Genomic DNA, 25,248 nt, shown 5'->3' on the forward strand with positions numbered 1-25,248 from the left:
CTTTTCAGAAGTTGTGCCTGGATTTTCAGAATATTTCAAATTCAAATCAGTAATAAGGCTTTCTCTTTGGCATTCAAGTCATAACAAACAAAGCATGCTGACTTGTTTGGAATGGTTTGTTCTACAACAGTTTGATTACTATACTCACACTTGACTAATAAACCTCTCAAAACAAACTAGCTATAAAGGGACTAAATGCTACCAGTGTCAAAGTACCCTCAGGCTCGCCTCGAACAACTGCAATGCACTATCACAAAAAAATAAGCAAATATAAAGTTTGCAATTTTGAGCTCATCCTTAATGGAGGAATACCCTTAAGATGGCCTCCACACCTGTAGGGATGTCTGAAGAACAGGGTGCAGTTAAAAGGTGGGCAGTGATTTGACAGTGTCTAATCATTTAATCTGAAGGTCTCAGTTTTGTAGAATCAAAACATAGCAGAAAGCTATTGCCTTCAAGTGCCTTTTATTCTGGAAGTCAAAGGATTTTTTCCAGATCATAATGGTGGAATTCTTTGCTAAGGTAATGGCAGTAGTGGGCAGTTGGCAGGGACATTTGCAAAGGAATGTCACTGAGCATTGTCCGAGTGCTACCATGAGTGACATGAAAGCCCAGCTGAGTTCAACACCAACCTCATCTCTCTACTGATTTTGTGCTGCTAAACCTCGCTGATAGAAACAGAATTCACAGTGGTAACAGATCAGGTGCCAACTGCCCTCTCTTCACTGAAGCTCTCTGTAGGAGACAGCATGGCACGGCTTAGCCTGGCACCCACAAGCTTGCCTTGGCTTTGTGACTGTTCTAGCCAAAAAGCAGGTTAGAGTGGGAAAGATAGGTTGTAAACAAAAGAGCAAATGACAGAGGGAGTGATTTGATCATTTCAGGCAGTCTATCTAAATTCCATATTTTATGAATGACATACATAAATGTTAAGTTGGGGGGAAAAAGTGTCTTCGTCATACCTTGTGGCATTCATTGACGCAAACACCAGGCCATTGATGAAGAAAATGTACATTACACAGGTACCATTTAATTTACCACTGTAGTATGTTCTAATCATCTTCTCCCTAATTGAATCATGTATGATTATGATGATCATCTCTTTCTCTCTGTATGTAAATCGTATGTCCCAGAAAAAAAATGTAATTAATATTCTGTAGGCTACATCGGTTCAACGAGCTAATTGTCTACTGGTAAGAAAACAGGCCACCGTCCCAAAATACAGCCGGCTGTCACATGTAGGTGTACACTGTTACTGTATATCGCAAAGCTGTATGTGAGTATGTACACATTAGCTCACATCCATATTGACAGTTTTTAACTCTTGATCACCGGTTAACGTTGTATCACGACCACTCGTCGTGATGTGTGGCCTCGGGTGTTTGAGCCTCAAGCCTAAAAATAAAATCTAAACCCTAGCTGAAGTTGGACGCATCGAAGCACGTCCACAGACATAAAGAAGATAGGTGCACCTGTCCGCAGTGCTAACCTATTGTGCTCAGCAGTGAACCCAGTCGTAGAAGCGGGGCCTCTCGCGCTGTGGGGGAAACCCCGACACCCAAAACACGAAAACACGAGTGTCTCTTACCGTTCTGCCGTCAGTCATTGCTCCCCATCGTAGCGTTTTCAGTCCAGACCTCTTGACGAACCGTTAATTCCTGGCTGGCCGTCTCCCTCCCGCCTCTCTGTGTCTTTCTCTCTCGCGCTCGCTCATCCCCATGTCATGTTCCTCCGCTGCAGCAGAGATAAGCCACGCCCCCTCCGGCTACCACGTGACGTCACCGACCGGCGGGGAGATCGGGAGCACGCACGCAAGTACGCACGTCCCGACAAAGCGCGCGCATAAAATGAGTAAGGACCCAAAAAGCCCGCGAGAGGCCGCTGTCGTGCCTGAGTAAAAACAAATCTCAACTTCGCACTCCATGCGATGAGTTTATTTTGAAAATTTAGTACATAATAAAGCGAATGATTAGAAGGTATTTTAATAGTTTGTGCGTAAACGCTACAAGCAGGTACGTACCCATTCCGCAAAACTACTTACAATCATGTTCTTTTCCTCTCAAGCCACCTGCTGCTCAAAAACAACCCAATGTTTTTGTTTTTATTCACGTCATGACTTAATTTGACATTTAACTCGCGTTGTTTTCGGCATTGCCAATTAATTTATGAACGGCTGAGCAAAGCAACAGAATCCCTTACATTCACAATCGTAAACCGCAATAAACCAGGCGCGACCTAGATTTTACTTTTGAATAAATTTAGGTCAGATGATTACTGCACGCAGATATTTTCTGAATGCATTTTGCACCTAATCTAATGTAATCTAATTTTATCTATCTATCTATCTATCTATCTATCTATCTATCTATCTATCTATCTATCTATCTATCTATCTATCTATCTATCTATCTATCTATCTATCTATCTATCTATCTATCTATCTATCTATCTATCTATCTATCTATCTATCTATCTATCAAATGATGTAATGTAATAAATTAATTTAATCCTGACCATTTGTACACCCCCCACTGAACTGGTCTAACAAGTTACAGTGTTAGTGGGCTGGTGTTCGAGTCTGGGTGCTTCACTTGCTGCATGCACGGGCACTGCGTCGGTGCTCGTCAGTCGACGGCACTGCTGCCTCCTCTTCCTCACTTTGCAGTCTCCACAGCTACAGCCATGAGGTCACTCTTATTCGGCGCGATCCAGATCCTTTTTGTCGCTCTCGTCGGCTGCAGAACTCCAACGTCCTGCCCGAGAGGACAGTTTTTGCTGAGAAGCCAGTGTGTCCTCTGCCATCCCACCTGCTCCGAGTGCAGGGGGCATGAGCTGTTTGAGTGCACTACCTGTGGAGTGGGTGAGTAAACGGATTTTCTGCTTGGAACATGTCAAACAAAATGTTATTTATTCATTAAAAATAATGCATTTTGACTATGGGATTATATTTTATAGTTTTTTATTTGTTATGATTTATCACATGCCACTATTTGTTGGCTAAATAGACAATTTCAACAGTTGGTCTCGGGTAGTAGAATCAGTTTTATTTGGATTTTTGGAGACGATGTCCACCTTTTTAATGGATGACCATTTGATGAAGGCATACCGAAGTGGCTTTTTTAGTTTAACATTTACCCTTGTTAAAACATTCAGGGGTGGGCTTTCAGACGTCTCTACTCAGAGGTACTGTTGACATTGTTAAAAATGTAGGTGTGATCCTTTATCTCCTGCTTTTTCTGCGTAATCTGATCGTGTTAGAATGGGCTCTTTGTTAATCCGGGGGAAAGGAGAAAATATTCCCTTTGGGTAGAATTACATTGCGGTTCATTGAGTTTAAACTCTCTGCCACACACACTTTTGTGGCATGGTTACATTGGTGAGTTTTGGCAATCCGTTTGTGCATATTGCTGTATAGTCTTGCACGCAGGTTAATGTGCCGTGGATGGCAGCCTTGATGTTGTTTTACAAAGATCCTGAAAAGCCATTGGAGCTGTCACTTGTATGAGTCTGTATGTTGGCAGGTGGAAGACTTTCAAAAAGCAGGTGCAGTTTGTGTATACCCTCCTGTGGTGAATGAACTCTATAGTTATTGCTGTGCCTGCTGCTTCTAGAGATGCCTCTGGGGTCACAACTAGGCTCTGAGAGTACAGGACCAACTAGCGGACAGACATATCATAATTTGAGACCACTCAACAACACTTAAAAGACTAACAATTTTTTTTTTCATTACAATATGTGGTTATCAGTAGGTCTCTCAAAACAAGTTAGCATTATCCTATCCTTTTCATTGCCTCTCTTGTTGTACTAAAAGTTGTACATCTATTGTTTTGACACAAATGTAGCCCTAAATAAATGATGATTACTGGCAAGTACTCGATATACGAGGAAGTTTTGAATGTCAAAAGATCGGGTTCGCTGGTTGTCGCTAGAAATTGGCAAACATCCATGCTGCCGCAAACTGAAAAGCAACAAACAAAATCATCTTTTGCTTTGTAAGTTCAGAAAAACGATCAAGCAGAATTTCATGCACTGTCATGAGTAAAGACGCTTACTATTATGATAGTGATTCAGCCAAAAAAAGCGCCCATTCATTTGTCAAGCATGCAGTATGCTGTGGAGTCAGGACTTTTGTCTACTACAGCGCCAGTATTTTTTCTGATTTAGGGTAAAAAGTAGGGCTGTCAAACGATTAAAATTTTTAATCGAGTTAATCACAGCTTAAAAAAAAAAAATTAATCGTAATTAATCGCAATTCAAACCATCTCTAAAATATGCCATATTTTTATGTAAATTATTGTTGTAATGGAAAGATAAGACACAAGACGGACATAAACATTCAACATACTGTACATAAGTACTGTATTTGTGTATTATAAGAATAAATCCACAGGATGGCATTAACATTATTAACATTCTTTCTGTTAAAGGGATCCACGGATAGAAAGACTTGTAGTTCTTAAAAGATACATTTGAGTACAAGTTATAGTAATTTTATATTAAAACGCCCCTTAATGTTTTCAATTTAATAACATTTGTAAAATATTCAATCAAAATATAAACTAGTAGCTCGCCATTGTTGACGTCACCGAGAGGTGACGTCACATCGGGCTCCCTGCCGTTCTTCGACAGTGTCTTTAACTACATAAGGTAGTGATTGAAATACACCACAAGGTGTCAATGGCGAGTTTTAAATTAATTAGAGATCTAGCCAAGGCAAAATCTGAGCAAGTTTTATGTGTATTTTGCATAGCTATTTTGATTGGGAATGCCAGTTCTCTTTGCATTGAGTGATTTTCTTTTTGTGAGCACTATTTTTTTGAGAGATAGTTATATTCTTTTTGTTGTGCTTTCACTAAATGATACTGTAGCGACTTAACTGTTCCGCCCAAATGCATGATGGGAAGTTGGGCAATCATGACTGTCAGTGGTGGCTGCAAATGGTATACAGTATGTCCTGCGTTGTGTTTAATTAGGCGTATTAAAAAAAAGATTGTCTCCTGTGAGAGGTAGGAATATTATTTTTCTTGAGTTTTCACTAAATGATGCTGCAGCGACTTAACTGTCCTGCCCAAATGCATGATGGGAAGTTGAGCAACCATGACTATCCGTAGTGGCTGCAAATGGTATACAGTATGATCTGCGTTGTGTTCAACTAAGCGTGTGAAGAAAAAGATCGTCTCCTGTCATTCTTCCCCATGTCGTTCGCCAAAGTACTTATATTTGTTGTGAAAGAGTTGCCAAAGCTTAAGCCAATAAAAGGCGCGGTCCAATGAACGCCTGTGTCCACTCGCCTTTCTCTGCCTTTTCGCTCTCAGTGTGCTAAAACTGCGTCATTGTAAACTGTTTGAGGCAACGCAGGAACGGGTCATTCCGTACATGCGTTAATTGCGTCAAATATTTTAATGTGATTAATTTTAAAAAATTGATTACCGCCCATTAACGCGATAAATTTGACAGCACTAGTAAAAAGTTTTCCAGATTTTTAAAACTAAGCCAATCACTCTCAACTTCAGAGCAGCGTTTATCTTTTGAGCCTACCTCTAGATGCAAGGGGCAGGAATGATCAAACACAGCATGTATAATGCTAGCCTGCCAGGTCCGATTAAATATGACCCAGGCTTTAAAATCCAATAATGTACATCTTCAAGGAGGTGCAAGACACTCTTAAAAGTCTAATAAATCCCTTTCAGATGGGATACACAGTACGTATTTCTTTCAGCGAGAAGGACCGTGACCCTACCAAGGGAGCGCAAAGTGGCTCACTCTATTTTGCATTTAATCAATACCTGGAGTTTGCTTACCAGGTTGAAAAATATCTATTGTTCTGAAGCTACTGCAACACTATTGAAGTCCTCTGGAGTTTAGGAATCTGATCATTAGTACAATAGCTGAGTTGTAACTCTTTTGTCAAAAGTTAAAGGGATTTTATGATATGGAGCTACACTATGACCTGGTAGCTAGCATGTTTGCCTCACATGAAAGCAGTTCTGGATTTGAATATAAGCTTGAGCTCTGTTGTCTGTAAAGTAGTTTGCATGTTCAAGAGATTGGGAAAGCTTGTTTGTCTATAAGCTTATGTGCCCTGCAATTGACTGGCAACCAGTCCAGTGTGTACCCTGCTTCTTGCCCAAAGTCAGTTAAGATAAGCTTTGCCTCACTTGTGACTGTAAATTGAATGAGTGATAGAAAATAAATAGAAATGGATGATGGATGGATTGCATGAAATTGTATCTTGGACAAGAAAATGTGTTCGGCTTATGAAAGATGCTTTTTTTTTGCGTTCTTTTACTTCAGATGAAGATGGACTGGAACGTTTCCTCAACCAAGGTCGCTGTCGGACACACTGCCCCCGCGGATTGTATCCTGACAGGGGTCGCTATGCCTGCCTGCCCTGCATAGCCAATTGTGAACTCTGCACAGATGGCAACATATGTGCCAAATGTCGAGAACACTACAAACTCCATAACGGGCTCTGCCAAACAGCACTCTGTGATATAGGTAAACAGGACACTGAATTGTTGGTTGTTGATAAATCCAAGGACAACAGCAGTTGATAAGCACTTTTAGACATGCAATGGACAACTTGCTTAAATGTGAAACAGATAGAGGACCAAGAACTCAAAGATAGATAAAATGTAATTACAGAAAATGTCACAAAATGTCAGATTTGTATATCTTTGTGTTCCAGGACAAGTGCAGGATCCCGATACAGGCGAGTGTATTAACTGTGAGATGGGTTGCACAACATGTTCTTCAGGTAAAATCAATTTATTTTCAACACGTGTTCATGAATTGCTCCCTGTTATGTCTACTAAGACCGTTTGTTAAATTACTCATTGAATCCTACGTATGGGATTTTAAATGGACTATTCTTGCTTTTTGATTACAGAAGACCCTGAAATTTGCAGCAGTTGTGCTCAAGGTTACTTTCTGTGAGTTTTTGAATTTGCCTTTCATTTTATCTTGTAATGAATGACATTTTCTTCCCTCACTCACCAAGACTGTGTGTGAATGGGTATTTGACATTTAAATTCAAAAGTATTACGGTAATAGCGAAGATGCCTGAAGGCCAATCTTTGTGTTTCTTTCGTTCTTTTTTTAAATGTCTTCTGATAAGTCAGTAGCGATCAGAAAGAATCACATCATCATTGGAGATTTCCACATTTTCTGTGATGTTTTACTCTATGCATGAGTTCACACTGTTTTTAGCAAGCACCAACTTAATCACTGACACAATGTGGATCACAGTTCAGCTTAAACAGACCTCTTATTGTTTTTCTGGCATTTTGAGTCAGGTTACCTCTCATTCAGAAAGCGACACTGTTACCTGAGCCAGAGTGGGACTCGGGAGGGGGGGGTGTTCAAACAAGTAGGCGGTGTAATAATAGGTTTATGCAAAGAGTGCATGGCTGGCTGCCTGTGGCTATGTCCAACTTGATGTCACCACTTGTGAATCACTGGAGGTAACGTCAATCTATAACTTTATTTTCCCTTGTAATCATTGTTTCAACACCACCTTATTAGGTTGTAGATCCAGACCCGAACAAAGGTTTTGTGCTTTATTTCTTTTTCCAAGAAAGGAAATAAATTCCACAAATGTGGACAAACTAGGCGACACACTTCTCAGGTTGAAAGTTTGAATCCAAGCGCCAACCGTCCTTGTGTGGGGTTCGAATGCTTGTGAGGGTTTTCACTACTGCTTACACCTCCAGCCGGGGCCGGATGTATGGGTGGGCCGGGGCGGGCACGGCCCACCCAGACGTGAGCCGTGCCCACCCAATCAAAATGTCGGGAATATCTATTGTAGCGTCGCACTGGATATAGAGAACGCACGGAGAGTTGGTCTCACCTACTTTTTTATAGCAGGATTAACGGTTACTGTTGGCCGCAACAACGCCAAACAAGCAATCACCTAAACAAGCTGTTTTTCCAACCTCGTTTGTTATTCGCGCGCTTCCTCTCTCTCCTCCAGGCACATACACACACGCACCCTCCGCTCGCCCCGCCCACTCCTACTCATCCAACCACACACACCCATCCGTACCAGAGGCGTTCGCTGACGGTAGGAAGCTGATAGAACAGCAATAATACTGTGGGGTCGTTACACTAAATATTCGGTCAAAGAAAGTAAAAAGATATCACAATATCTGTACCAATACCACATTATTGGGTGGGCAGCCGTTTTCCTCCCGACAGAACATAAAAAAGTGTTTTTGCCAGCGATGCCGAGTAGCTGTAAAAGCTGTAGTAGTACCAAGTAGCTCTACCGATTTCACCAATGAGACGTCGCAAAAATAATCACATGACTCCATTATACAAATCAGACGCAAGCTTGCCGTCCGAGCGTCACGACAGCCTGCTCAATCATGTGGTGTTTAGTACCGTAAAAAAATGAAGTATTTTATATTGAGCGCTGCTCTCAACAGGACTCAAAAGTGCGGATTTCAACCTCTACCAGTTTTTATTTGGCATTGATTGACCAAGGAAAACCGGATATATGCTCCTTTTAATTTCTAAATAGTAATAATGAAGAAACTCTTCACTGTTCAAACTAGGAACTATTTTTTCCACCAGAGGGCACTCATGCTCTTTGGACGAAGAATGCCTCGTTTATGTTTTTTTTTCTCTCATTGAATACATTTTTTTTTTGTATTTCTTTGGCTTTATGCGGTTATGTAATGTGTTATTGTCCAGTATCATTATAACAACGGTTCATATACCATTGTAAAAAAAAAAAAAAAAAAATTAAACAAAAATAAGCTGTTACTCAAAATGTCACTCTTAATTGAGTATTCTTTTCACTGCATACTTTTTTATTTGTACTTGAGTACATTTTTTGGATGACTACTTTTACTCTTACTTGAGTAATATTAGTTTGAAGTAACACTACTCTTAGCTGAGTAAAAATGTTGGCTGCTCTACCCACCTCTGCGTTTAAATATTGCAATTTAAATTTGCTTATAAAATCCAGACACTTATTCTGGAAGTTTTCAGAATGTTTCTTAAGTAGTTTTTAAAAACAAAGGTTTAATCAAACGGTGTACCAATGAAACCATTACATATGCACTGCAAAACCCAAACCAAAAAAAAAAGAAAAGCTTCCCTTGTTTTCAGTGTAAATATACTAGAAATAAGTGAAATTATCTGCGAGAGCTTCAATTAAATTTACTCACTTAGATTTCTTGAAATAAGAAAAATACCTAGCTGAAAATAAGCTTAAAAAACCTGTCAGAAAGGTTTTTAAATTCAAGAATAGATATTGTTCAAAACATTATTTGAAAGCATTTTTCTCTTGACTTAGGTGAAAAATGACCAACTTGTAGTTGTATGGCCTTAATAAGAACAAATACTGTAGCAATAGTAATATTTACTTAAAGTAAGTGGAAGAATCTGATGCATTAATCTGTTACCCAGCCGTTAACATTCAGAACAAGATGGAGAAAATTATTCGACTAGATTGAAGAAAAATTAAAGAAATGCAGAGGGTAAAAAAAAGCCTGCATTGGGGGTGCCCCCTCAAGATTTCTTAGTGCCCACTCTGGTGGGTAAACCTAGATCCGGGCCTGCCTCCAGCAATGTGTGTGGTGTCATAGACCCCCTCCTCTATTTAAGAATGGTTTCTCAACCTTAACACAGATAGCGTTGTGACATGCACCACTGAGCAGGCGACTGTCATATGTCGTCAGGTCAAGATTCAGCTGTCTACCTTCACATCAAAGGCAAACTGCATTCTTTTAGGACAAAAATGGACACATTTTGTACAAAGCAAACAAACCGTCTTATATAGGGGAGAAACCATTAGGATGGGGCCTTTTACACCTATCTAAAACGTACTGAACAATTTTCTCGTTTAATCCCTTCCGGACAGTTTCAATAATTTAGACTGCAACAAATAAAATAACAAACCCAACCACTTTTGGTATTCTGATGCCTCCGCAACCATTGTTACAACCAAATGAAATATTAACAAGGGTGATTCCACTACAACACTCAGGCTAGAGCTTTCCCATTTTAGCCTGTGGGTGTGAATAGATAAAACCTGACAAAACATCTTTTTGCACACTGAGAACAGGCCAGTTGCTATTTAACTCAATACACTGATAATACAATAATCCGGATGAAGGAGAATATTTACAGGCATAGTTTGGGAAGCTGTTATATAATGATGGGTCAGAGGTTCAGAACAGCTCAATCGCAGACACAAAGTCAGAAATATGCAGATAACAGCCTTACTTGGTTGTTTATTTTCACACTGTAGAGCTGGGCAGGTAGTCAAGAAGAGCAAATATTTCTTTACAAGCAGTTAAAAAGTCATTTTCTATGATATGGTCACTATCCTAAGTAACTTTAGGATGTCAGCTGTGCTCTTCTTTTTAAAGTGCCCTATAAATAAAGTTGAGTTTATTCTCACTGCACTGGTAGCCTGTATATTTCTTCCTTTTTGTTGTGAGGCATTAATTGAAAAGTAATGAGTCTGGAGGATTAGCTTCACATTGAGAAGCGGTGATGGATGTTTGGTATCTATTGACATTTAGGAATGTCTCATAGGAAAGAATTTAGTTAGATAACACTCAGGTTTGTTTCATCACTTAAAGGTTAACTTTATGGTACATCTGCGACATGTTTCACCTATCTTACAAATACATAAAAGATCAGGAGAGAAATAGAGTTGTTACTTGGGTAATGCCGTTGTTCTCTCATGGAATGGAGAGTCTAATATTTGCACAGAGGGATTCTCAAACATCCCGCAGTTTCTCAAGTGGTGCGCTTCCAGAGACAGCGCCCGGTCTGCGCCAGATGCTATTGTGCGTGACTTGATTGATACTATGTGGCGCCTCCAGCTGTTCCCCCTCGAAAAGCCAGTGCATCTCAGCGCCACGGCAACGCCAGAGAGATTGCAGCCTGGCATGTCAGTGGGTCAGACTCTCATTAGAGAAGGTGGCACAACAGACCCTCAGGATTAGTGGCTTGTTGCTTGTAATTTTTAGGTTGCGTGTGAAATCTTTGGGGCTCATTGCCTTGATTTTGCATTACATTGCAGGTCAGTTGTCCTCAGAGGACATACAGTATAGGGGACAGGTTAATAATTTTCCTTGCCTCTCACCTTAAAAAAAAAATCTTAATTACTGTCATGTCTTTATTAAATGGAAATAATATGAAGCAAATCTGTTGCCTTAGCTGTTTTTGTCTCCTATTGTGTGAAAGCGATTTATCTCCAAGTCAAGTGGCTTTTTTCCCCCCAATCAATCCTGCTACAAGTAGGCGGGTTTTTTCTGTAGCAACATTAATCTTCATCTGTTGTGACACTTTGAAAGGCCCATTTAAAATGTCACAATGGTCTTAAATCACAATATCGTCTTAAAAAAGTTGACTGTAGTCAATAATTGACACGTTCACACACTTATACTGAGCTAAATTTTTGACATATTATTATTTATTAAGGGTCAGTACTGTGTTTGGCTTTACATTTGGTTGTTTATTAACTTTTTCTTTCCCAGTTTCAGACATCAGTGTCGCAAGCACTGCCCTCAGAGCACATATGAGGATCGAGGAAGGGGTTTGTGTTTGTCCTGCCCTACGCCATGCACAGACTGCAGGAGTGACGCACAGTGTCTTGCCTGCCAACCGGATTACTTCCTGAATGGTACCATAAGTAGCCAGGACCTCCTCTGCTCAGCTGGAATGATTTCCAGTGCATCAAGTCTTTTTCTTTTTACTTCTTTGCCATGACAGGAGGCAAATGTGTGAAACAGTGCCCTCGACAAGCCTTCAGTGACACCACTGGGTGGCGCTGTGAACCTTGCCACAGTTCCTGCCAGACATGCCATGGACCTCGGTCAACAGATTGTGACCTCTGTCATGCCAGCGAGCCTCCTCTTTACGGGCAGTGTCCAATGGCAAACTGTCCATTGGGGCACTATTTTGATGGTAAACCTAATTTATAGCTTTCGATGTGGCTAATTTTCCTCTTATACATAATCGCAGTGCTCAAGATAAGTACCAGACATCCTAGATTACACTGACCTGAATGTTTGACAGCTTCATTTACTTATTGTTGCGGTTTTGCTCAAGTGCACTTGAGCATGGTGAATGCTACCAGCTTACACAAGTTGAATCCTCTCAAGGGACCTTTGGGTTCAAGGCACACCTTCGCAAATAGCTATCGCTCATTCAAGAGTAGGTGTAGTGGAGTATTTACAGAAAGTGTTTCTCATCCAAGACAGGGCTATTTGGCACATTCTAAGCAGCAGTCATTTTGTTTTCAGCTGTGCTGCAATATTATGATTTTTCTGCCTCTGCTTGTCAGTTTTTGGTATAGCCTTTTATTTGATCTGTGCTGACAGTACACTCCTATAATGGTCAAATAGCATATTTTTGCAGAAAATGAATAAATATTTGTGACTGAGAGGCCTTTGTAATATTTTGCTCTCCTTATATGGCCACATGGCTGAAACAAGTATCAGTATGATGTTGTGCATATCTAAATAACTATAAGCACAACAACAATCATGTTAATTGTATGCCACTTCGATATTAAATATACTGTATATTTGTTATTAAAAAGTCAACTATAGTGAGATTTTTTAAAATTCATTTTACGCAGCTCTTAACCCATTCACTGCCATTGACGGCGACCGATGTCATATCCAATTTCAATGGGAGGGGTTGGCAGCGATAATTCTTGTCTAAATGGATTGTACAGTGTACCACAAAAGTGAGTACACCCCTCGCATTTCTGCGGATATTTAAGTATATCTTTTCATGGGACAACACTGACAAAATAACACTTTGACACAAGGAAAAGTCTGTGTGCAGCTTAGTATATAATAGAGTTAATTTATTTTCCCCTCAAAATAACTCAAAATGTAGCCATTAATATCCAAACCCCTGGCAACAAAAGTAAGTACACCCCTTTGTGAAAGTTATCAATATTAACATACAACATGTCAACCGTCAATATTTTGTGTGGCCACCACTATTATCCAGAACTGCCTTTATTCTCCTGGGCATAGAGTTGACCAGAGCTTCACAGGTTGCCACTGGAATGCTCTTCCACCTCCTCCGTTTGAGGATCCTCCAAAGATGTTCTATTGGGTTCAAGTCTGGAGACATGCTTGGCTAGTCCATCACATTTAACCTCAGCCTCTTCAGTAAAGTGGTCATCTTGGAGGTGTGTTTGGGGTCATTGTCATGCTGGAACACTACCCAGTTTCTGGAGGGAGGGGCTCATGCTCTGCTGCAGTATTTCACATGACATGTTGGTGTTCATTTTTCCCCTCAATGGAATGTAACTCTCCAACACCTTCAGCACTCATACAGTCCCAGACCATGACATTCCCACCACCATGCTTGACTGTAGGCATGACACACCTATCTTTTTACTCCTCACCTGGTCGCCGCCACACATGCTTGAGACCATCGGAACCAAACAAATTAATCTTCGTCTTATCAGCCCAAAGGACATGGTTCCAGTAATCCATGTGTTTTGTTTACATGTCTTCAGCAAACTGTTTGCAGGCTTTCTTGTGTACCGTCTTCAGAAGAATATTCCTCCTGGGGTGACAGCCATGCACACCAATTTGATGTAGAGTGCGGCATATGGTCTGAGCACTAACAGGCTGACCCCCCACCTCTTCAATCTCTGCAGCAACGCTGACAGCACTCCTGCGACGGTCTTTCAAAGAAAGCATTTGGATGTGACGCTATGCACATGCGCTCAGCTTCTTTGGACGACCAACCTGAGGCCTGTTCTGAGTGGACCCTGATCTTTTAAAACGCTGGATGATCTTAGCACCTGTGATGTAGCTCAGTTTCAGGGTATTGGCAATCTTCTTTTAGCCTTGGCCATCTTCATGTAGCGCAACAATACGTCTTTTAAGATTCTCAGAGAGTTCTTTGCCATGTAGTGCCATGTTGGAACTTTCAGTGACCAGTATGAGAGAATGTGAGAGCTGCACTACAAATTTGAACATACCTGCTCCTGATGCACACCTGGACCTAGTAACACTAATGAGTCACATGACATCTTGGAAGGGAAAATGACAAGCAGTACTCAAATTGGACATTTAGGGATGTGGTTTCTAAGGGGTGTATTCACTTTTGTTGCCAGGGGTTTAGATATTAATAGTTATATTTTGAGTTATTTTGAGAGGAAAATAAATTAACTCTATTATATAAGCTGCACACAGATTACTTTTCATTGTGTCAAAGTGTCATTTTGTCAATGTTGTCCCATGAAAAGATCTACTTAAATATCTGCAGAAATGCGAGGGGTGTACTCACTTTTGTGATACACTGTACATCCATTGCCGTTGATAGCAACAAAGGAGTTCAATGGGTGGAGGTTTTCAATTCAGGTTTGCATTTTGTGCCAGTAAACATTTACTCAAGCAAGCGTTCTTCTAAGTACTGTTTATATTGTTCCAACCTGCTTTCATATGGTTTTTCACTCTGTATATATGTGTTATTTTTAATCCTAGCTGAGTACGGTAAATGTCACACATGTGATATGTCCTGCAAAACCTGCTTTGGCCCACAGGCCTTGGACTGCTCCTCGTGCTTTAAAGGTAAAACACCTTTAGTCATGCAGTGATGTTCACATTTCACCCATGGACCATTGTGGGTTCACAGGCTATTTCTTGGACCAGGAAAGTTCTTGCGTGGTGCAGTGTCCCCTTGGCTCGTATGCTAACTCTGCCACTCAGCTGTGTGAGAACTGCTCGCCAAACTGCGAGGCCTGCGTGGGCTCCAGTGATAACTGTATCGGCTGTTCCAAAGGCAGCTTTAAGCTCTTTCTCCACCAGGGGAGGTGCTGGTCAAATTGCCCGGAGTAAGCTACCAGAACACTTTTATCATTTTTTAAAAATGGTTATTCCCATAGAGAATATGTGAATGCTAAGAAATGAAAGCTGCTTAGCCAGAATTCAACAGAAATAAATCATCTAAGCAAAGCATTGCTCTTTAAAGTGTATATCATCATCACACAATATCTCGGTAAAAGACTAGATATGGTTCTGTAAAAATTGTGTGGATGCTGGAAAGCTGACACTTTAGAATAAACTAGTGTTGTGAACGCTCCAAAAATTTGTTTAAAAAAAAAAGAAAAAAAGAATGAACAGGGAAAGTTCATCACTTAAAAAACATGGAATTAAGTGGAAATTAGTACTATTATGAATATATAGAATATTATAAATATTTTAATGTTAGAACTTGAAATGGTTTATACTGGTTGAGAAATGTCAAGGTTGATACATGCCAGTGATTTTAATGTTTAAGAAATGGTCAGTTTGATGTAAAGTGATTAAAAAGAACATTCAGTATTTGAAGTGATTAGGTTACTCATTAAAGAAAACTGACTTTTGGTGAGGTGGGCACTCTGTGGTTGTAAAAAACATAGTTCTTAATGTAAGTTGTTTACAGACTGAGGAACAGTTTCTTTGCTAAAGCCATCTCCACCCTAGTCTGCCATAGTAACACATAACCCAATGTCCAATACTCATTTACATGCAGTATTCTATGTGCAATACTACTTACGTTCAATATTAACGTACAATATTCAATGCCTGCACTGTCAACTGCTGCTACTTAATTTCTATTCACACATATTCTATGTGCAATACTATTCACGTGCAATATTCCAATGTTTTCACTGCCAACTTCTGCTACTTCACTTCGAATATTTGCACTGCCTGAACATAGGACTACTTCATACAAATTTCATTTTTATTTCGATTTTATACTTTTATTCTTGCAAGTAACTTTTGAGATTTTTACTTGTCCTGCACTGTAAAGGGAGATGCTCCACAAGTTCATTGTACAACTGTGTAATGACAATAAGGGGCTATTCTATTCTGTTCATCTCTGTTCAGTTCTGTTCTGAAAGTGGAATATTTTCATGTCAGAAAATTCAGAATAGCTTTAATTACATAGTTGAGGAATGAGGTACTTGACGTGTTAAACACTTTCACATTGAAATTGTTTAAAATGTGGGAGTTATGGAATAATAAAAATGCTCTTCAATAATCGATTCCTTTCAGAGGTTACTTCGAGACAGTTGAAGGATCGTGCAGCGCTTGCGATAAATCCTGCCTCACATGTGATGGGTCCAGTACCAAGTGTTTGTCGTGTGCTGATGGACACTACTTGGAAGGCGGCGTGTGCACACTCAACTGTTCACTGGGGGCTTACCCTGCTGACGATGGTACCTGCAGGCGCTGCCCTGCACACTGCGATGTTTGCTCAGATGACAGGACCTGCTTCAGTTAGTATATGTTACAAATATATGTTTATTTCATCAAACCACAAACCTACCACGTCTCTTCCATATATCCCAGAGTGCAGTTTCCTGTACCTAATGCTGAATGGTGCGTGTAAGGCTAATTGTCCCCCGGGCTACTATGAGGACATGGAGGAGGGCCGCTGTGGTCTGTGCCACCCGACCTGTAGCAGCTGTTCTGGGCCTTTGCCAGATGATTGTGAGACCTGCGCCACATTCAGTCCCAAGCTGTATAAGGGCGCATGCGCACCAGCGTGCCCAATTGGCACCTACTACGAGGCTTCAGCTACCGAGTGCCAAGGTAAGCCTTGATATGATGAGTTGACTTTTTTTCATGTGGGAAGTTTTCATCAAAATGAAGCATTTATTAATGTAAAGGTAGATCCTATGATACAAATAATACTAGACGACCACAATGTTGTGCAGAGTGTCATCAGACGTGTACGAGCTGCTCGGGTGCCAACCCAAACCAATGCATCCAGTGCGAACGGGGCCTGGTGCTAGATCCGAACACCTTGCTGTGTGGTGTGACCGGTGATAGTGACTGCCCGCCGAGGACCTTCCTGCATGAAGACCAGTTCACTTGCATGGGCTGCCACCGCCACTGCTACTCTTGCGAGGGGCTGGGCAGCAATGAATGCCTGACGTGTGCCATCCCCAGATACCTTCACAGTGAGTTTCCATAGATGTTATTATTCAGCTTGCTCTGTTGTGACTAAATTACAAGGTTTCTTTAGAAAGAAGAACAACAAATCCCAATTTTTGACATTTGAAATGTTTGAAAATTAACCCTTTCATGCACAAACTGTTTTTTTTTTTAACCCTTACAGGACACTCATTCAACTCATTGGCTGCAAAAGATGACGCAAGATGTTCAGTCCATTTTGCGCCTTTAGTGACATACAATGTAAAGGGAAAGAAAAAAATAAATCAACCAGTAAACAGTGTGTATTTCGGTTTTATTTTAACTTCATCAATTTAGCTTTTATTAGCATTATATTGATTAGAAATGTATTTATAATTATAAAAATAATACAAAAATGATGAATAATTTAAAAAATAACATTATAATAATTGCTAATGTTGTTTTTTTCTAAATGACCAAAAATAGTCACTTGCTCTATGAAGGGTTAAATGTCATTTTTTGAAAATATGTCCACTCTAGTGACCACTGATCCCTGAAAGGGTTAAGACCTGAATCATTGTTAAAAACTTCACTTGCCTCGAACTCATGGCTTTTTCCATGATTTAAAACAGTTTACAGGTCTTAATACCTAATAAATATATTGTTACAGTGAGCTGAATTAAGGTGGTTCTGCCTGCTGAGCATGGCTTTAATCACAGTATATCTTAGGTCTTTTTTTCCCCAAAGGGTAGGCAAAAAATCTAGTTTTTTTTTTTAGATTTGTGAAGAAAAAACACTACTCTTACTCTGCTACTTTGAGCTGCACAAGAGTCATTACAGTTTTTCTCTTTATTCTAAATATTCGATTTTTTTTGCCAGGGATGTCAAGAGTAACTCCACCAATTTCACCAATGAGACATCGCAACAATAATCACATGACTCCGTTATACCAATCAGACTCAAGCTTGCCGTTCTATGATCACACCAGCCTGTTCATTCAGGTGGCGCCTTTAAAGCGCCTGAAAAAATGATTTGATGTAGCGCCGCCCTTAACATAACTCGAGAGGGCAGATTTTAACTTCCTCCCAGTTTTTATTTGGCACCGATTGACCACGGAAAACTTAAGATATGATCCTTTTAGTTTCATAATAGGAATAATGAACCAACTATTCACTATTAAAACTAGGAACTATTTTCTCCACTAGAGGGCACCCATACTCTTTGGACGAATAATGCTTCATTTCTGTCATTTTTTTCTCTCTCGCTGGAATTCAATTTTTTAAAATATATGTCTTTGGCTTAATGTGGATATGAAATGGGTTATACTCAGTGTTGTTAATAACGGCGTAACAATATAACGGCGTTACTAACGGCGTTATTTTTTTCAGCAATGAGTAATCTAATTAATTACTTTTCTCATCTTGGCAACGCCGTTACCGTTACTGAGGCGGGAAAGGCGTGCGTTACTATGCGTTACTAAGTTGGTTGAATAAAAAAAGTCTGAGAGAAATGGACTCACGGGGACGAGAGCAGAGCAGCAGTGGGGAAGACGCCGTTGCAACCGCGATGCTAGGTGGCTCCAATAATACCTGACTGTAGCCATAACCGACAAACTACGCCCACGTGACACGGTAGATATCATATTATAGAACTAGATGCAAAACTGACACAGCTGCATTGCCAACATGTTTTAAGGACTACATGCGTTAGTAAACAGCCGCCATCTTAAAGCAGTAGACCTCTCAGGAAGGCCCTGATGTAGAGATCCTTCCTAGCGAACCTAAGTAACTTTTTTTTTTTTTTTTTTTTTTAAATCTAAAATGCTTCTAAATCGGCAAAATCTTAACTTAAATCTATCTTTAAATGATGAAACAATTTTAAAACTTACACATGTTTAAAGTAGACAGAAGGGAACTAATGCAATAACGGGAGCAATTTTAACAACTTTAACGGTTGATTCACAACTTTAAATGACTTCCACACATAGCAAAGGTTACTAGCTAGTTTTTGCAATACCCTTGTGTCTAGTTAAGTGGAGGGTAAAGAATTGGGGTAGGGCCAATTGTCCCCCAAATCCTTTAAACTTCACATTGTGTGACCTGTTTGTTGTTTGTTTTTTTTTTTGAGAAAAAAAAAAATTATCACTAGTTACTTTGCCAAGTAACTAATTACTCTTACATTCAGGTAACTGAGTTACTAACGCAATTACTTTTTGGGAGAAGTAATTTGTAACTGTAATTAATTACTATTTTAAAGTAAAATTAACAACACTGCATATACTATATATAGATATAACTAGATGCAAAATGACAGACACGGCACTAGATGCATTAGTAAACAGCCGCCATCTTAAAGCAGTAGACCTTTTATTACTGTTCTTTTGTAGAGAACCTTCCTAACGAACCTAAGTAACTTTTTATCTAAAATACTTCTAAATCGGCAAAATCTTGACTTGAATCTATCTCTAAATGATGAAATAGTTTTATAACTTTCATTTGTCGAAAGTAGAGAGAAGGGAACTAATGCAATAATGGGAGCAATTTTAACAACTTTTAACAGTTGATTCAGGGTGAAGGGTAAATTAGGGAAAAGAATTGGGCTCGGGCCAATTGTACCAAAAACCTTCACAAAAAAACTTCACATAGTGTGGCCAATGTTTTTTTTTTTTTGAGGAAAAAAAACAAAAAATTATCACCAATTACTTTGCCAAGTAACTAATTACTCTTACATTCGGGTAATTGAGTTACTAATGCAATTACTTGTTGGGAGAAGTAATTTGTAACTATAATTAATTACTTTTTTTCAGTAAGATTAACAACACTGGTTATACTACAGTATTATAAAAAGTTTATATTGATAACTGTGTTGAAAAAAAATACCATTGTTGAAAAAAAAAATGTAAAAACAGACAAAACAACAAACAAAAACAAACAAAAATGTAAACAGTTACTAACAATGTTACTCATTATTTGAGTATTCCTTTCACCAAGTACTTTTTTACTTGTACTTGAGTACATTCTTTGGATGACTACTTACACTTTTACTTGAGCAATATTATTTTCAAGTAATGCTACTCTTACTTGAGTAGAATGTTTGGCTACTCTACCCACCTCTGCTTAAATGTTGGTACCGGGCTGGGTTACAAGAGGTTTTGTCTCCTGTGTCCATGCTGCCATATTTGCTAAAGCCACACAGGTAGCTTGGGTTGACAGGTTGGATAGTTTTCCGCTATTAAGTTTTTTTTGTTTGTTTTTTAATAGTGTTTTTAGCCAATGGCTTTATCTGCAGTTTTGTTGAAAAGGTTCAAATTCTGAACTCATGAAAGAGGTTATGAACGCTGCTTATAACTGCCAGAATGAGGGCATTCAAAGTAGTGTTCACGAGACAGAAATATGACACGTTCATTCACGTTCACCCAAAATATGAACGTATTAATGAATACTCGTTTATTGAATGCGTTCATACACAACACTGAGTACTACGGAGCCCCTAAAGGGACATCAACAGAAATAAAATAAATTCAAGCAAACTGGTGCGCACCAGAAACTATCTGGTAAACATTAGCATTATATAGCTTAAATGCTATATAATGCTAATGTTTACAACAATTGGCTAACTTGCATAGCAAAAGTCCGCTAGCTTAAAAGCTATATAATGCTAATGTTTACAACAATTGGCCAATTTGGATAGCAAAAGTCCGCTAGCTTAAATGCTAATGTTTACTAGATTGCTTAAATTTATTTATTTCTGTCGATGTCCCATTAGGGGCTCTGTAGAGTACAATCTAAACGATTGTCTTTAATAGTACGTTAAAAATTAGGTGCATCTGTGCATTGTGTTGCAGACAAAACGTGTGTGAACGAATGTCCGAGTGGTACGTACACAACCAGGCAGGAGGCAGATGGAAGCCAACTGGGGTTCTGTTTGCCATGCGACCACGTGTGTGCCACCTGCACAGGGGCTTCGCCCAGAGACTGTCTCACTTGTTCCCCGAGATACCTGCGCCTCCTTCATCTATGTGTCCGCCATTGTCCTACAGGGTATCACACTGAATGGAAACTCGTGTTGAGTTTAAGATAAAACCAAATACTTTTTACAAACCTAATGGATGGTTTGATGACTGCTTAATTTCCTTCCAGTCACAGAAGGTTATGTTTTTTCTAGGTACTACAAAGCAGGCTCCCACTGTGAGAAATGCCACCACTCCTGTGAGATGTGCACAGGTCCCGGACCTGAGTCCTGCCGGGCCTGTCTTCCTCCCCTCCTTGAGGTTCAAGGAACCAAGCTTTGCGTGGAGCGCTGCCCTCAACGCTTCTACCGCCTCGATGATGCGTGCCTGCAATGCCACATCAGTTGCCACACCTGCACAGGTGACCTAGCTATCTCTTACTGCTTTCATCTTGCTTATGTGTTAGAATTTGTTTTTCATTTTTCATGAATATTCGTGGCAGACTCCTCCCCTCAGAGCTGTTTGACATGCGACAACGGCAGCACGCTTAAGAATGGAGTCTGCTATCCACGCTGTGAGGAGGGGAAGTACTTTTCTGAAGAGGTGTGCTGCAAATACATTCTCTAAATCAGGGGTCCCCAACCTTTTTTGCACCACAGACCGGTGTGACTTGGGTCTTTTTTTCACGGACCGGTGTACTGTCAAATTTTGCACCCTTATAAAATTTTGCTCCCAAAGCTTTTGTGGCGGTGAAAAAAAGCCGTCTTTTATATTCAGTTGGACTCTCAATGTTATCCAACGGTGCTTAAAAACTATTTACATCATAAACATACATGTGCAACATGAAAATTGCGTAAATTAATGCTTAACGACACGGCAAAGTTGTTAAGTGAGAGAGCTGCATGCAGTTGTGTGCTGCTAACATGGCAAACTTAAGTTAATATTCCTTTCTTTAAAGTAAGTTTGTAGTGTGTACTTTGGAATCGCTGCATTCGCGGTCATTTTTAACAGTACGCGCATGCCAAATTTGTCAGAACACCAGCAATGTATGTCAGAAAAATACAGCAAATATAAAATAACATTTGTTTTTAGCCCGGCCATGTTAAGTGCAGGGAAAATACAACTCACCCGCTGAATCAGTGGGAGGCCTTAGCTTATTTCGTTTGTTTCAGTGCTCTCCAAGCAATGTCAGGATATTCCGAAATGACTTTAATCCAGAACCTCGGTAGAGTTGTTGTCTCAAATGTACGTTTAAGGTCGCCATGATTTGCGATCTCTATAAGCTGATATTCCTGTTGCACAGACATGCTCGAATCACTCGGTTTATTCACATACGGGTCACGAATCCACTCCTTTGCAGTTCGAGGGTCTTTAGTGATTGGGAAGTAGCATAGATTTTGTTTTCATCGAGGTTGTAGGCTCATCTTCTGGCATTTGAGGTTCCCTTTCCCCCGTAATAAATCAGTCCAAAGACGTCTGTTTTTCAGTCATTCTAGTGTGGGGGCTAATTATTTCTGGGAACAAATGTGATGGGCGACGTCCTACATAATACATTATTAACGAGGCCAAGCGCACACAGATATACAAAACAAGATGTACTGCTAACAATCCAATCAATGCTTTTCTATGACGACCTCCCATTCTGTAGTTGTATATCTAGAGTAGACAGGGATATTGGTGTGTTAAGCGGCACAGGCCAAAGTCAGTCGGCCAGAACATAGTCGTTAACAAATGATTTATTATTTCTGCGTGGCCCTGTACCAAATGCGCACGGACCGGCCCATTCGTTGGCGACCCCTACTCTAAATTATATAAAAGTATTTAAAAGTCCCTTTTGTCTATAGGGCACCTGCAAGCCATGTGACAGCTCATGCAAGCATTGCAGTGGCCCCAGACCCGACCAATGCCTGACCTGCCATCAAGATTCTGGCCTCCACGCTGTAGAGAGTCGCTGTGCCCAATGCTGTCAACAGGCAAGAAACCACACTGACTGCTGTGTCTGCGACAGCCGCTCAGGTATACACTATCTTTATCGCCTGGCACAATGGCAGATTTATTTCTACATTGCCGATTTTTTGGTGAAATGTATTCTCCATGGCCTTTTTTAAACTCTTTTTTTTTTTTTTTTTTTTTTTTTTAAATATAGCACTGTGCGTGGAGGCACCTGAACCCAAGTCAGGAATTGAGCCAGTAACAGACACACACATGTCTTCAAGTGTCCTTTATCACACGTCAGCTGCCGCGCCTCTTGCCGCGCTAGCCGTATTGGCGCTTGCTCTCCTTGCTCTCGCCTTGGTGAAGGCTCGAGCTAGGAAACGGCTTTGTTGGAAGCAGAGTTACGAGAGACTAAGCGGAGGCCCCAGCATGCCTCACGGTGTGCCTGAACCAGACAGCGGCGACGAAGTGGACGTGGTGTACACGAGTCGAGGCAGCTCCGTGTACCGTCGCTACAGTTTTATCCACGAGTACGACGACAATGCAGATCTGCATGTAGACGAGAGTACTCGTCTGAACCAGTCCTAAGCAAGACTCCCCGGAGAACACAAGTTATTCATAATGGCACAATATTAATTCATATGGACCTGGAAAATCTGACAAAAAAGGTTACTGTTTTTCTATAACAGGCCATTGGTAAAAGTTTTTTTTTGTAGTTCAGTCAAAAGTAAAATGTGTTTTGTTGCTTTTTAAGTTATGTTGCTAAAGACACTTTTTTTTTTTACATCAGGCAAATCTCACAGAACGATAACAAGTGTTTTTAAAAAAAATAATAATTTAAACTGATAATTATGATTTTGTTTCCAAGAATCACACATTGGGCTAATTAGGAAAACATGTTTGTTGTATTCATGACAACAGGTGAGAAAACAGAATAATCATACCATTTAATTGTCTGCTGTCACCATTATGTCACTGGCGTTGGTAGATGACCAAAGACACACTACGTATTTGTAATAAATAAGGCATTTTGGACCTATTGAGTGTAGCTAGGTAATTTTGTAGATGAGGCGGATCCACTGGAGGGCAGTTTTCAATTCATCACCAATGACCGAGACACGAATGATTTCGACGACGCAGTTTTTCTTCACAACTTGACAGGTCAGTATTTTTTGTTGTGTGCATTAGTCGTATTTTTAATGCAGTGGCTTACAACTTATTACTCTATTTTTATATTGCTTGACGTGTGCAGTGTTGCTTTTTTTAAACACTGTTTATTCGAAGCTCGATAAAACTTGTAATCCGCCACATTATTAGCCACGACTGTGTTGAAGACAGGTTGTGGGATGAACTTGGGCTATCGGTGGCTAGTTTATAAATTATATATGGGCAGATGGCCCACTAGCTAGCGTTAGCCTAAATATTGCATTTCAGTGCCAACACCATGTTCGAGATGCTATTGTGTGGGAAAATCAAGGGATTTTAGGCTGGATTACAATTTAAATCTTTGCCAAATTTCTCATAGTGGCACGTTTAAGTAAATTCTTGGCACAAGGAAGTAAATTGTCCATGAAGATTGTCCATGTGTTGCCGTTCAATTAGAACTAAGTGCTTGCACATAGAAAGACATTTTTTTTTTTTTTTTTTTTTAAATCCACCTAGTTAAGCTTTTAATAGTTCTAGAATCCTGCCACCCAGTGTACGAAAATGGTACTGTACTCTAGTACAGTACAGGCAAAAGACAATAGCTGAGTCAAAAGTTCTGGTTGGCCTATGCTACCGCCCTTTTAAAATGGACATATTTTGGACAGCCCTGATTCAAAACCATGTTTTTTTTTTTTTTTTTTAACGTGCCATGTAAAAGAACCAAAAATCGTTTGGAAATGGAATTCAAACTAGGAACTGATAATGTACAATACTTCAAACCAAGGGCGTAGGTTTGGTCTCAACATTGGTAGGGATGACATTACCGTACTGCACAGAATTCAAACAATGATCCAAAATCCAAATAAGGGACGACTAGCTTGACTTTGTTGTTCCTTGTAGAGGCTGGCCTGACCGCAGTAATTTTGACTGTTAGGAAGTTCAGTGTTATGCTCACTGTTGCAGGTCGGACTTTCAGTAGTCTTTTTACATGACTTAGAGTGGCTGCTGCTGCTGCCCCCCCCCCCCCCCCCCCCCCAAAAAAAACTTCTTATATCCCTCCTCTCCGAAGGGGGTAGCATGCTGTCGACATGAATCTGTCGGGGTTGTGTGAGTATGTATGTGTCACCGTGTGTGTCTTTGTGGCGGGATGTGGGACTTCAAGTCATCAGCCAACCAAACGTTTTTTTTTTGGGTGGGGGGGTGGGGGGGGGGGGGGTGGGGGGTTGGACCAACAGACTCAGCAGGTGAAAAGGCATAAATGTAAGTCTGAACAATATGGAAATAATTCACTTAATAATGTTCTATCCCTACAACATA

General features: G+C 40.1%; 2 protein-coding genes across 6 annotated transcripts in view; one reads left to right on the forward strand and one right to left on the reverse strand.

Moving 5' to 3' along the window:
- The window catches only part of otud7a (OTU deubiquitinase 7A), a 59,528-nt gene extending 57,793 nt beyond the window's left edge, over window positions 1-1,735 (reverse strand). Inside the window, exon 1 of the mRNA XM_057836079.1 lies at window positions 1,589-1,735. The gene's annotated coding sequence lies outside the window, so the exon portion shown is untranslated. The remainder of the gene's footprint in view (window positions 1-1,588) is intronic.
- LOC130915893 (proprotein convertase subtilisin/kexin type 5) lies at window positions 1,272-24,843 on the forward strand. 5 transcript variants are annotated; one of them, XM_057836077.1, is made up of 17 exons: window positions 1,272-1,276; window positions 2,675-2,860; window positions 6,295-6,498; window positions 6,689-6,757; window positions 6,890-6,932; window positions 11,499-11,644; window positions 11,734-11,928; window positions 14,481-14,567; window positions 14,632-14,830; window positions 16,038-16,261; window positions 16,335-16,577; window positions 16,703-16,948; window positions 20,746-20,941; window positions 21,066-21,271; window positions 21,353-21,453; window positions 22,695-22,866; window positions 22,997-24,842. In XM_057836077.1, exons 2-17 carry the CDS (start codon window positions 2,683-2,685, stop codon window positions 23,371-23,373), a joined length of 2,886 nt encoding a protein of 961 aa, XP_057692060.1. In that variant the 5' UTR covers window positions 1,272-1,276; window positions 2,675-2,682; the 3' UTR covers window positions 23,374-24,842. The 5 variants fall into 5 exon arrangements, with proteins under 5 accessions (XP_057692060.1, XP_057692058.1, XP_057692061.1 ...); XM_057836075.1 differs by lacking the exon at window positions 1,272-1,276 and adding an exon at window positions 1,888-2,012; XM_057836078.1 differs by lacking the exon at window positions 1,272-1,276 and adding an exon at window positions 1,895-2,012 and having other exon boundaries at window positions 2,742-2,860; window positions 22,997-24,843.
- The last annotated feature ends 405 nt before the right edge of the window (window positions 24,844-25,248 follow it).

The sequence above is a fragment of the Corythoichthys intestinalis genome, chromosome 5 (assembly GCF_030265065.1).
Source record: "Corythoichthys intestinalis isolate RoL2023-P3 chromosome 5, ASM3026506v1, whole genome shotgun sequence".
In the NCBI taxonomy this organism is placed as follows: Eukaryota; Metazoa; Chordata; class Actinopteri; order Syngnathiformes; family Syngnathidae; genus Corythoichthys; species Corythoichthys intestinalis.

Coding starts and splice junctions, on each gene's coding strand:
- LOC130915893 (XM_057836073.1), top strand. CDS start 2,599: ATGCACGGGCACTGCGTCGGTGCTCGTCAGTCGACGGCACTGCTGCCT. Junction 16,578..16,702: donor TTCAGCTACCGAGTGCCAAG/GTAAGCCTTGAT, acceptor AATGTTGTGCAG/AGTGTCATCAGACGTGTACG. Junction 21,454..22,694: donor GGAAGTACTTTTCTGAAGAG/GTGTGCTGCAAA, acceptor TTTTGTCTATAG/GGCACCTGCAAGCCATGTGA.